The 12842-nt window shown below is 45.2% G+C and overlaps 1 protein-coding gene across 1 annotated transcript in view; it reads right to left on the bottom strand.

The window, feature by feature from the left end:
• The window catches only part of ZCCHC24 (zinc finger CCHC-type containing 24), a 148813-nt gene that overhangs the window by 107775 nt on the left and 28196 nt on the right, over positions 1-12842 (bottom strand). The window contains exon 2 of the mRNA XM_066620232.1: positions 966-1166. Coding sequence (XP_066476329.1) covers positions 966-1166 — 201 coding nt within the window. The remainder of the gene's footprint in view (positions 1-965; positions 1167-12842) is intronic.

Raw genomic sequence — 12842 nt, forward strand, 5'->3', positions numbered from 1 at the left:
AGTATGTTCTCAGCAGGGCGGCCCTTGAAGGTGCAATCGGTGGAAAATGCCTTCCCTTTGACAGGAATAAAGTCTGATTCAAAACGATGTAACTGAAGTTGAATGTGGGCTCAAGCTGTTCCACAACTGCAAAGGGAAATGGCCTCAGTGAGAGACAACAGAGGTTGCTTCACCAAGTCCCCTTAGATCTACTGGTCCTAGGCTGTACAGTCTTGAACTTGAACCTTCTCTTTCTCAACTAGCTCTGTCTTTAGATGAAATCTCCAGAGTCAACCCAGCATTTTCTACTGACAGCTTTCCAGGACAGCAGCTCTTCACAGTCTCCGGAAGAGGTCTTTCCCAGGCCAGCTACATGAGATCCATTCATTGGCAGTCCAGGGGCTGAACCTGGAGCCATCTGCATTCAAAGTGTGTAATCTATCACTCACTATCACAGGTAACCCGTCTTCATCCACCCCACACAGACCTAACCTGGTCACTGCAGAAGCTAATAAAAAAAAAAAATCTTCTGTCTTCCCAACAGTTAGCATTTCAGGCCAAGGATTTTTGCAACACTGACTCTGTCCAAGTGCTTATGCTTCCTCACAGTGTTTTCTGCTTTACTTGACTGCTTTAAACAAAGTGTTCCATTCAGTTACCACCAGTGAAAGGGTATGGCATTTTGCTAAAGCCGTATCATTGATAACACTTGGAAATATCTAACGTGATCTTAAAAATAAAATAAAAAATGCAAAGCAGCTGCATTAAATGTTTTTATAGGTCTCTCACTGGGGGTAATAGATTTTTTTTTTTTAATGTTACTTTCTCATCATCACCATTCAGTCAAAGGGCAGCTAAAGCCAGCAAACTTGTCAAGAGGATTATTCTGAAATCTTGCACTACAGTTCTTCTACAAGGAAGGTAATTAACCTCTTTCTTAACAAACAGTGCTGTGACCATATTGTCATGTGACTTATAGTCCTTACCTGTGGGCAGTCCTTGATGTAATGTCCCTTGTTAAAGCAGAGGTGACACAGATAGTTGGGAGGTGGTCTCTTGCTGGGCTTTCTGGCTTCTGATGAGAGGGATATGTCTGAGAAGTGTTCAGTGAGGGAACTCAAGCCATCCACTATATTATTAAGGGAGCCATAGGGAGAGGCACTCTTATATAAACTGCTGCTCAGTGCCTGTCAAAGAGAAAAGATGAAACATGGTGATTTTCTTTTCTGGTTATCGCTCTTGATTTCAGTGGGAATTTAAGCAAGAGTCACCACAGAAATTAAGAAACCCTTACAAAAATTTTGCATTTACAACCAGACACTGCAAAGGAAAAATATCAAATCAATCTATGTTAAATTCCTTCATGACATTTTCTATCTCAGTAGTCATTAACCAATGTGTCAGGACTCAGCAGTGGGTCACAACCTGATCTCAGGTGGGTCAGTTGTGTTGAGGCTACCACAATTTGCATAGGAGCTGGACTGAGGGTCCTAGATGAGGTAAATCCCACTGGAGTTTTTGGCTTTAGAGCAGGGGTGTCAAATTCATTTCATACGGAGGGCCACATAGCATTCATGATGCCTGCTGAGGGCTGGAAGTGATGTCATTAGACAAGAAGTGATCTCATTAAACAGGTCATAACCAAACCATAACCATAAACCATAACCAACAGGTCATAACCAAAAATAAACAATTTTTAAAATATTAAATAAACAAATAAACAATAAACAATGCGCAAATAAACAATGCGCATAACATTAAAAAGGTGGCAGAGCAGCTTTTAAACTGATCCCTGGGGGAAGGCCGACAGGAGCCGAGGGGCATCCGGTTCGGGACTCCTCATCCCTATGGGATGAGGATGGGGAGGTTAGAGAACAACAAGACAAAGGCAGGGTAGGAGAAGAAATTGGGAAAGGTAGGGAGATGGGATGTGATAGACGGTTTGGCACAATGAGAGGATGCGGGGACAAAGGAGCGAATAAGCAGCCCATCCTGGGGCATTCCGTGTATAAATGCTTTTATGCGAATGCCCGAAGTCTACGAGCAAAGGTGGGAGAACTGGAATGTCTGGTGACAAGGGAAAATATTGACATAGTGGGCATAACGGAAACCTGGTGGAATGCGGAGAATCAGTGGGATACCGCAATCCCGGGCTATAAACTCTACAGGAGGGACAGGCAGGGGCGTGTTGGAGGTGGGGTGGCCCTTTATGTTAAGGAAGGGATAGAATCCAGCAAAGTAGAGATTGAAGGTGGGTCCGACTCCACCGTAGAATCTCTGTGGGTTAAATTACCAGGCTTGTGCAGCGATGTAATACTGGGTGTGTGCTATCGTCCTCCAGACCAGAAATCTGATGGGGACCTTGAAATGAGGAAACAGATCAGGGAGGTGACAAGGAAGGACAGGGTTGTAATCATGGGGGACTTCAATTATCCTCATATTGACTGGGTCAATTTGTGTTCTGGTCACGATAAGGAAACCGGATTTCTTGACGTGCTAAATGACTGTGGCTTAGATCAGCTAGTCACGGAGCCCACTAGAGGACAGGTGACTCTGGATTCAATTTTGTGCGGTACGCAGGACCTGGTTAGAGATGTAAATGTTACTGAGCCATTGGGGAACAGTGATCATGCTGCGATCCGTTTTGATGTGCACGTTGGGGGAAGAATACCAGGCAAATCTCTAACAAAAACCCTTGACTTCCGACGGGCGGACTTCCCTCAAATGAGGAGGCTGGTTAGAAGGAGGTTGAAAGAGAGGGTAAAAAGAGTCCAGTCTCTCCAGAGTGCATGGAGGCTGCTTAAAACAACAGTAATAGAGGCCCAGCAGAGGTGTATACCGCAAAGAAAGAAGGGTTCCACTAAATCCAGGAGAGTGCCCGCATGGCTAACCAGCCAAGTTAGAGAGGCTGTGAAGGGCAAGGAAGCTTCCTTCCATAAATGGAAGTCTTGCCCTAATGAAGAGAATAAAAAGGAACATAAACTGTGGCAAAAGAAATGTAAGAAGGTGATAGGGGAGGCCAAGCGAGACTATGAGGAACGCATGGCCAGCAACATTAAGGGGAATAATAAAAGCTTCTTCAAATATGTTAGAAGCAGGAAACCCGCCAGAGAAGCGGTTGGCCCTCTGGATGGTGAGGGAGGGAAAGGGGAGATAAAAGGAGACTTAGAGATGGCAGAGAAATTAAATGAGTTCTTTGCATCTGTCTTCACGGCAGAAGACCTCGGGCAGATACCGCTGCCCGAACGGCCCCTCCTGACCGAGGAGTTAAGTCAGATAGAGGTTAAAAGAGAAGATGTTTCAGACCTCATTGATAAATGAAAGATCAATAAGTCACCGGGCCCTGATGGCATACACCCAAGGGTTATTAAGGAATTGAAGAATGAAGTTGCAGATCTCTTGACTAAGGTATGCAACTTGTCCCTCAAAACGGCCACGGTGCCAGAAGATTGGAGGATAGCAAATGTCACGCCTATTTTTAAAAAGGGAAAGAGGGGGGACCCGGGAAACTATAGGCCGGTCAGCCTAACATCTATACCGGGTAAGATGGTGGAATGCCTCATCAAAGATAGGATCTCAAAACACATAGACGAACAGGCCTTGCTGAGGGAGAGTCAGCATGGCTTCTGTAAGGGTAAGTCTTGCCTCACCAACCTTATAGAATTCTTTGAAAAGGTCAACAGGCATGTGGATGCGGGAGAACCCGTGGACATTATATATCTGGACTTTCAGAAGGCGTTTGACACGGTCCCTCACCAAAGGCTACTGAAAAAACTCCACAGTCAGGGAATTAGAGGACAGGTCCTCTCGTGGATTGAGAACTGGTTGGAGGCCAGGAAGCAGAGAGTGGGTGTCAATGGGCAATTTTCACAATGGAGAGAGGTGAAAAGCGGTGTGCCCCAAGGATCTGTCCTGGGACCGGTGCTTTTCAACCTCTTCATAAATGACCTGGAGACAGGGTTGAGCAGTGAAGTGGCTAAGTTTGCAGACGACACCAAACTTTTCCGAGTGGTAAAGACCAGAAGTGATTGTGAGGAGCTCCAGAAGGATCTCTCCAGACTGGCAGAATGGGCAGCAAAATGGCAGATGCGCTTCAATGTCAGTAAGTGTAAAGTCATGCACATTGGGGCAAAAAATCAAAACTTTAGATATAGGCTGATGGGTTCTGAACTGTCTGTGACAGATCAGGAGAGAGATCTTGGGGTGGTGGTGGACAGGTCGATGAAAGTGTCGACCCAATGTGCGGTGGCAGTGAAGAAGGCCAATTCTATGCTTGGGATCATTAGGAAGGGTATTGAGAACAAAACGGTTAGTATTATAATGCCGTTGTACAAATCTATGGTAAGGCCACACCTGGAGTATTGTGTCCAGTTCTGGTCGCCGCATCTCAAAAAAGACATAGTGGAAATGGAAAAGGTGCAAAAGAGAGCGACTAAGATGATTACGGGGCTGGGGCACCTTCCTTATGAGGAAAGGCTAGGGCGTTTGGGCCTCTTCAGCCTAGAAAAGAGATGCTTGAGGGGGGACATGATTGAGACATACAAAATTATGCAGGGGATGGACAGAGTGGATAGGGAGATGCTCTTTACACTCTCACATAATACCAGAACCAGGGGACATCCACTAAAATTGAGTGTTGGGCGGGTTAGGACAGACAAAAGAAAATATTTCTTTACTCAGCGCGTGGTCGGTCTGTGGAATTCCTTGCCACAGGATGTGGTGCTGGCGTCTAGCCTAGACGCCTTTAAAAGGGGATTGGATGAGTTTCTGGAGGAAAAATCCATTATGGGGTACAAGCCATGATGTGTATGCGCAACCTCCTGATTTTAGGAATGGGTTAAGTCAGAATGCCAGATGTAGGGGAGAGCACCAGGATGAGGTCTCTTGTTATCTGGTGTGCTCCCTGGGGCATTTGGTGGGCCGCTGTGAGATACAGGAAGCTGGACTAGATGGGCCTATGGCCTGATCCAGTGGGGCTGTTCTTATGTTCTTATGTTCTTATGTTTTCTCACTTAGGAACTCATTAGCTGCAAATGACAGAAGAGAAAATACGCATATCATATCTTGATCAAGATTAAGATCAAATCTTGATCTTAAACTGATCCCTGAGGGAAGGCCAACAGGAACCAAGGGGCATCCGGTTCGGGACTCCTCATCCCTATGGAACGAGGATGGGGAGGTTCGAGAACAACAAGGTAAAGGCAGAGTTGGAGAAGAAATTGGGAATGGTAGCATGATGGGATGTGATAGACGGTTTGGCACAATAAGAGGATTCAGGGATAAAGGAGCGAATAAGCAGCCCATCCTGGGGCATTCCATGTACAAATGCTTTTATGCAAATGCCCGAAGTCTCCGAGCAAAGATGGGAGAATTGGAACAAGGGAAAACATTGACATAGTGGGCATAACGGAAACCTGGTGGAATGTGGAGAATCAGTGGGATACCGCAATCCCGGGCTATAAACTCTACAGGAGGGACAGGGAGGGGCGTGTTGGAGGTGGGGTAGCCATTTATGTTAAAGAAGGAATAGAATCCAGCAAAGTAGAGATTGAAGGTGGGTCTGACTCCTCCGTAGAATCTCTGTGGGTTAAATTACCAGGCCTGAGGAGCGATGTAATACTGGGGGCGTACTATCGTCCTCCAAACCAGAAATCGGAAGGGGACCTTGAAATGAGGAAACTGATCAGGGAGGAGACAAGGAGGGACAGGGTTGTAATCATGGGGGACTTCAATTATCCTTATATTGACTGGGTCAATTTGTGTTCTGGGCACGAAAAGGAGACTGGATTCCTTGACATGCTAAATAACTGTGCCTTAGAGCAGCTAGTCATGGAGCCCACCAGAGGACAGGTGACTCTGGATTTAATATTGTGCGGTACGCAGGACCTGGTTAGAGATGTCAATGTTACTGAGCCATTGGGGAACAGTGATCATGCTGCAATCTGTTTCAACATGCACGTCGGGGGAAGAATACCGCGCAAATCTCTCACAAAAACCCTTGACTTCCGATGAGCGGACTTCCCTCAAATGAGGAGGCTGGTTAGAAGGAGGTTGAAAGGGAAGGTAAAAAGAGTCCAGTCTCTACAGAGAGCATGGAGGTTGCTCAAATCAACAATAATAGAGGCCCAGCGGAAGTGTATACCGCAAAGGAAGAAGGGTTCCACTAAGTCCAGGAGGGTGCCTGCATGGCTAACCAGCCAAGTTAGAGAGGCCGTAAAGGGCAAGGAAGCTTCCTTCCGTAAACGGAAGTCTTGCCCTACTGAGGAGAATAAAAAGGAACATAAACTGTGGCAAAAGAAATGTAAGAAGGTGATACTGGAGGCCAAGAGAGACTATGAGGAACACATGGCCAGAAGCATTAAGGGGAATAATAAAAGCTTCTTCAAATATGTTAGAAGCAGGAAACCCGCCAGAGAAGCGGTTGGCCCTCTGGATGGTAAGGGAGGGAAAAGGGAGATAAAAGGAGACTTAGAGATGGCAGAGAAATTAAATGAGTTCTTTGCATCTATCTTCACGGCAGAAGAACTCGGGCAGATACCGCTGCCCGAACGGCCCCTCCTGACCAAGGAATTAAGTCAGATAGAGGTTAAAAGAGAAAATGTTTCAGACCTCATTGATAAATTAAAGATCAATAAGTCACTGGGCCCTGATGGCATCCACCCAAGCGTTATTAAGGAATTGAAGAATGAAGTTGCTGATCTCTTGACTAAAATATGCAACTTGTTCCTCAAAATGCCAGAGGATTGGAGGATAGCAAATGTCACGCCGACATTGCAGGGGCAGCAGGCCCAAGGCAGTATCAGGAGGTATTCCAGGTCATGCCACCACTGGATGCCTGTCTGACTTCTTCCCTTTGAGTGACAGATTCCCATGCCCTCTCACAACTGCTTTTCAAGTTTGCCTCAAAGTTTGGGAAAAAAATTGAGGTATGGCATCTATCGATTTTCCAGTGCTGGTGCTGCTGTGCCCATGAGCATGCACGGCTTCCTGTGTTGGGGGTGCAGTCACAGAGGCCTCCTTAAGGTTTGGGAACATTTGTTCCCTTACTCTGGGGCTGCATTGCAGTTGCAGCGGTGCTGGAAAGTTGGATAGGATTGGGCTGCGAGGCTCTGTCTTATAAAAAGAAACACTCAGAGTCCACTGAATATTCCCAATATTCCCAATGTCATGTCTGTTATGGAGCAATGAGTAATATTGTAACTGTTGGATTTCTGGTTGTCACCTAGCCATTAAAGGTGTCAGGGGGGAAAAAAATGACAAACTTCCTGCATGTCACTCTGAATCTCCTGCCTCTGCCCCATCTCCCCATCATTTTTGCTATGTTTTTCCCTCTTCAGAGACTGCATGCCTTTGACACAACCTTAAAACATAGTTGAGCTGCCAGGCTAGCCCCATCTCTTTCCATACGGTGAGTATGGATATACTACTGCAGACAGCCCATAGCAGCACAATGTTACTCATCAGCAGTAACAGCACCAAAGGTAAAGACCCCCAGTCTGGAGAAAATCTATGTTATGCCACCATCTAAATTTGGGGAGGGCTCAATTGTTTGTTTCTTTGACAAAGGGAGGGTTCTTATGGCCAAGTTTAAGAACTCTTGTGGCAGAGGTCCTTTGGCTGCAAGTCTCAGGAGAATTAGCACTCAGCAGATCAATGCTTTAGCTCAAGCAACAAAGAAAAACAACCCAACCATTGTTCATGCAGCTCAGACATACAACCAATAAGGGGTTACTTTCGGAGGTTATAGCTTCCCACAACCATTGTGTGGTTAGAACTTTGATGGAAAATGTCAAAAGGGAAGGCCCCAAACATAAGAGAACATTCCTGGCATCCAAGACAATTCAAAAGGGACACTTTTAAAACCCGGAAAAAGAAAGAACAAGAAAAATCCAAAAGTAATTGTTCATTTGTGACTGGTTAAAGAGGCCCTAAACACAGTGTTCTGGATTTTATAGTCAAGTGGTAACAAGGAGATCTCAGATCTACATCTGTCTTAGATTTTTCTCTGGAAAACCTGCTGCGATTTAACTGTTCCCTGACGAATGCCCCCTTGTTGTCTTTCACCTCCTTGGGATCGCTGCTCACTTGAGTGCAAAGGTCAGCACCAGCAAAAAACGGGGCTGTGCCAATCCGAAGCTTCCAACCACAGCAGGAAACTCATAATCACTTGGATGGAATTAATCTTCCTAATAGTGGGAGCAAGTTTTTTCTTCCTACTGCACTTTAGTGGTGACTTGGACGTTAGTAGGAGAGTGGACAGCCTTTGAAAGTACAAAAAAGAAAACTAAAAAGTGCTTTGCCATGTAGAACACTGTGGAGACTGTTCCCTGTAGTCCTGAATGGGATACTCTCAAGCCAATCAATTTTTGGGGGGATGGGACCCAAGGTCCCATCTTGTGACCCAAGTTCCTCAAATGTGTCACAAGGCCCATCTATAAAATATATCATTCAACAATGGGAGGAGGACCTGAATCTCTGACATGAATCTTTTCTTCTGTTCTTTTCTTCTTCTTCTTCTTTTTCTTCCGTAATTTTTCTTCACATTCTGTGCCACCTCTGACAACTTCTCACCCTTCCCTAATGAGTCCCCTCCCCCTCACAGCTGAGAAATTTCACAATTTGTCTGACAAAGCTGCTCATGTATTAAGGAAAAGAGTTGGGTTACTAGAGGCTTACTTTCCTAAGCAGGCACAAGCAAAGCATAAAGGAAGCCCAAGCAATTTACTATTCTGTCCTCAGTTTTATGTGTGGGTTTGGCAGAGTTACAATCAGCAAGCCTGTTTTCTCACACAAGTGGCATCTTGACTGTTAAACAGTGGATCCACAGTAGGTCACAACCGAACATGTTTTTCATAGGTTGCTTTTCCATTTTCAATTTTTTGGGTTGATGTTCTTGAAGTTATCTGCCTGAGAGCAAAACACCACCAGCTCAGCCATGACCTCTTGCATTGTCTTTGTTTACTTTTGGGGAACATTCAGAAAAAAATGTTTTTCTTCTTTGAACATGTTTATTGCTTTAATTTTCTTTAACAAATGTATACAATATAAAAAACAGTGACAAAAGGCCCACAGTGTCAGAATTTAAGAAATCTTGCCTGACAACAACAAACTTTTTTTTTTCCAGGTCTGTCAATGTGAGAAATAAAGAAGCTAAGATTAAATGAGTTTGTGAAATGAATCTGAGTTACATTAATCCTAGAGACCCTGATGAGGCTTTGTGCACAGCTGAGATAATAGGGACTGCTCACATGGAAATAGTTGGATAGCACACAGGGGAGCCAGCTATTCTTAACTGACCTGGCATCAAGTAATTTTATATCCCATATAAAATACAGATGATCTTATCAAGAAGGTCTGGTTGTTAAGAAATTTGGTTACACGTCATCTCCCAAAATTGCAGCCACAATCTGAATCTTATTGTTTGCATTCTTTTGGCCCACCCTGTGTAATGGGCAGCCCAATCCTAAACTGCTCTTGTACAGCCAGGCCACAGCAGCCTCCATTGTATCCAATACAGGTTGCAAAGCTGCTGGAGGTCAACTCAGGGTAAGTGGATATTTTTCCCCTTACCCTGTGTCGAGCCTCAGCCTGCCATATGGGGCTATTCAGATCTGCACCAGCTATTTAGCCAGTGCAAATCTGATCAGCCCATGTAAGGCTGCAAGGCCTGGGAGAGGGGGTTAGGATCCAGTGCATGCTGCCGCTGCTGATCTCACGCCTTCCTGGGCACAATCCTCCCCCATTCTGCCCCCCTACATATAAACACCCCCTCCCCAACCCCAGAATGCTCTCCTGCCACCCTCTCTCACACCCTGCACCACCTGGCACAACCTTACCCTGGGCAGTTAGTGCAGGGGTGGATCTGGCCCTCCCAAGCCTGCGTGGGCCTCCATGCAAGCCCAGCTGCCTCCTGAGTTTGCGCAAATGTGCATTATGGCACATTTGCTACACTCAGGAACTGGCGCAGGGGGTCTATAAAGGCTCAAATCCACCTTTGGATTGCACCCTTTGCATGCATGTTCTAATACCTGGCCCCATTTAAGTTACCCACACTTGGTTGGTTGGCAACCTTCAGTCTCGAAAGACTATGGTATAGCCCTACAGCACCTGGTATTCCCAGGCAGTCTCCCATCCAAGTACTAACCAGGCCTGATACTGCTTAGCTTCCGAGATCGGGCACGTGCAGTAAATGGATTGTTCCTTGCTGCTCCATATTCGAGACTGCTGCTGTTCATTCTTTGACACTTCACAGCCTGCTCCAGGCTTATGTGACCTCACACCGGAGTACCACAATTCTAAACAATAATGTTGAACAAAATTTAAATGTTGCCTAAACCTTACCTGTGCCATTTATTATCAGGTAGTGAAATGCTCATACTTAATATGGGTGGAGTGTGCATGAAAGGAGAGTTTGTAGATTACAAGTACCCTGAAGCACTTAATAGCACATGCTATTAATAGCACCTGCACATGCGCAATGTCTTGGTGTCCCTCTCGCTGAAAACCAGGCCATCCACTGTCATGGTGGAGGCAGTTCCCAAATATAGCACCCCTTTATCATTGAACAGCAGTTATAAATTTCTATGGGAGAAAATAAAGGCGTGGGCTTGAGGGCATCACTGGGGTGGCATGTAAGACTCAAATGCTTGTTGCAAGGGTCAGATTTACCCTTAAGCAAGCAGGGCCGCTGAGAGTTGGCCCAGGACAAGATGCCCGATTGGGCCCACCTTCCTATATTTGTAACAAATGTGTTTTGTACTGTATGGTTTTGTACTGTATAGGCCCCTCACCAGCCTGAAAGCATGGTGAAGCAGTGATCTTCTAGACAGTTCTTGGGGAAAGGGGACATTAGGAGGTTCTTTTCCATGTGAAGGGCTGTAAGTTCCCCAAACACACTCTATTACCATCCCTCTCACCTTTCCAACACAGAAGGCAGATGATTAAAAAGACTCACAGATGTTAGAGACATCTCAGTATAACAATTCAAGGGCAAAAATGTATGTGAAGAGTAAAAACTATTTAGATACTAAAAAGCAAGGCAAAATTCCTGCATGCTGTGTTAACTCTGAGCCTGTTTGACAGGTGAAAAACACTCAGCTGGTAACTGTGCGAATATTTAATTAATGTATAACATTTCCAATTTTAATGCTGGGCATCACTGGAAGAAAATAGCCTGCAGAGTAATCAGGCAATATCTTCTTGCACTGAATCAAAGGACACAGGCAAAAGGTGGAAAAAAAGGATTCCCAACTCACTATGGATAGGTCTCTTGTCTTCACGGCTGCAGTTAATACTCGATTTTGTTTCGCTGAACCACTCGCTGCTTAGTTTGGGCCAGTTTATACAAACAGCAGAATCAAGTGGTAAAACTTTTCCTAGAGATACAGGCTGAGGATTGCATGTTTCAATGCTCCCCCATGTAAAAATATTCATGCATGCTAAGAAAGCATCCAAGAATTCACTCTAGTTTCACTGGCATGCTGTTTTTCTTCATGCAGAGAGCTGGTTTTATGGGGGAGCGCTCCAATCTACAACTCTCCCATCCTCCTGCAGCCTGACCTAAAGCCATATAAAACAAAAATTTTACCATTTGATTTTGTGGTTTGTTATCTTGCCCTTCACCGGAGACTACACAGGCATCTGTACCAAGCTTGCCAGTTCTGGTGACTGCATCCTTGGACATTTTCCTGCTGCCCTTCAGATGAACCTACCTCCTGTCTCTTCCTGCTGCTGGACTGGGCTTTGCCTACTTCCTTCCCCTATCCCAAAAAACTTCTCTCCTGGATGTTGGATTCTGATTAGTGCACTGGAAAATAATCATGGAATCAGCTTCTTCCTCTGACCTAGGTGCTACCTTCCTGTAAAGAAAAACTGGCAAGCCTGATGACACTTTTAACCAGCCCACAACAGAGCTGGAAACACAGTCATTACACTCCTTTCTGCTGATGAGTAAGTTCTCCTGGAATGGTGGGTTGGAGAGGAAGAGACATATACTCATTAGGAAGTACTGTGTAGCTGCTTTCAGGATTGTACCCTTGGTGACTGAAGAAGCCTCAGTCATCTGCAGTTGCCTTCTGTGATTCATGGAGATTCCACTGGAATGAACATGCTTGGAGTTAAATTATAAAGGGGAAATAACCCTGGCAACAAATGGCCAAGAGAAAAATGAAAGTGCTATGAATGTCAAAACCACCACTGGAGTCTTCCAAAAATCTTTCCCCACCTCTAGGAACTGTTTTCACTCACACACTCCTATGCACACATGTGCCTGTATGCACGCACACAACATAGAAAAACATTTTCTGGATTTTCAACACTGTGTTTCAACAGAGGAAGCTCAGTCCACAGTTATGGAAACCTTAAGCACTATGGAAAGTTAAATGTAGTGCAGCGGACAGAATTTGGACCTGGACCAGAGAGACCAGGGTTCAAATCCCACTGCAGCCAGCTCACTAGGGCTGAATTCAGATATAATATCCCTAGCCTACTACCGAGTGTTTAAGAGATTGGCAGCGTTCCAATCTCAATACTAAACATGGTTAGTGGAAACCAGAGTTTGTAAACCCACTTCTAACCATGGCTGCAAAACTCCGATTTGAAATGGACCATGGCTGAACATGGACATCTCAGCAAATATAAAGATGGACCATGTTTAATTCCCAAAAGGGAAAATAAGGGGAAATTTCAGGCCTGGTTAGTACTTGGATGGGAGACCGCCTGGGAATACCGGGTGCTGTAGGCTTATACCATAGTCTTTCGAGACTGAAGGTTGCCAACCATTTCTGTGTGTATGGGGAGAAGGGGGGATAGTGAAGGAGCATGTGTACCCACAAAGCTCACTCAGTCTTCAGTGCTTCAAGCGT

This window comes from Tiliqua scincoides, chromosome 3 (genome assembly GCF_035046505.1).
Source record: "Tiliqua scincoides isolate rTilSci1 chromosome 3, rTilSci1.hap2, whole genome shotgun sequence".
Taxonomy (NCBI): domain Eukaryota; kingdom Metazoa; phylum Chordata; class Lepidosauria; order Squamata; family Scincidae; genus Tiliqua; species Tiliqua scincoides.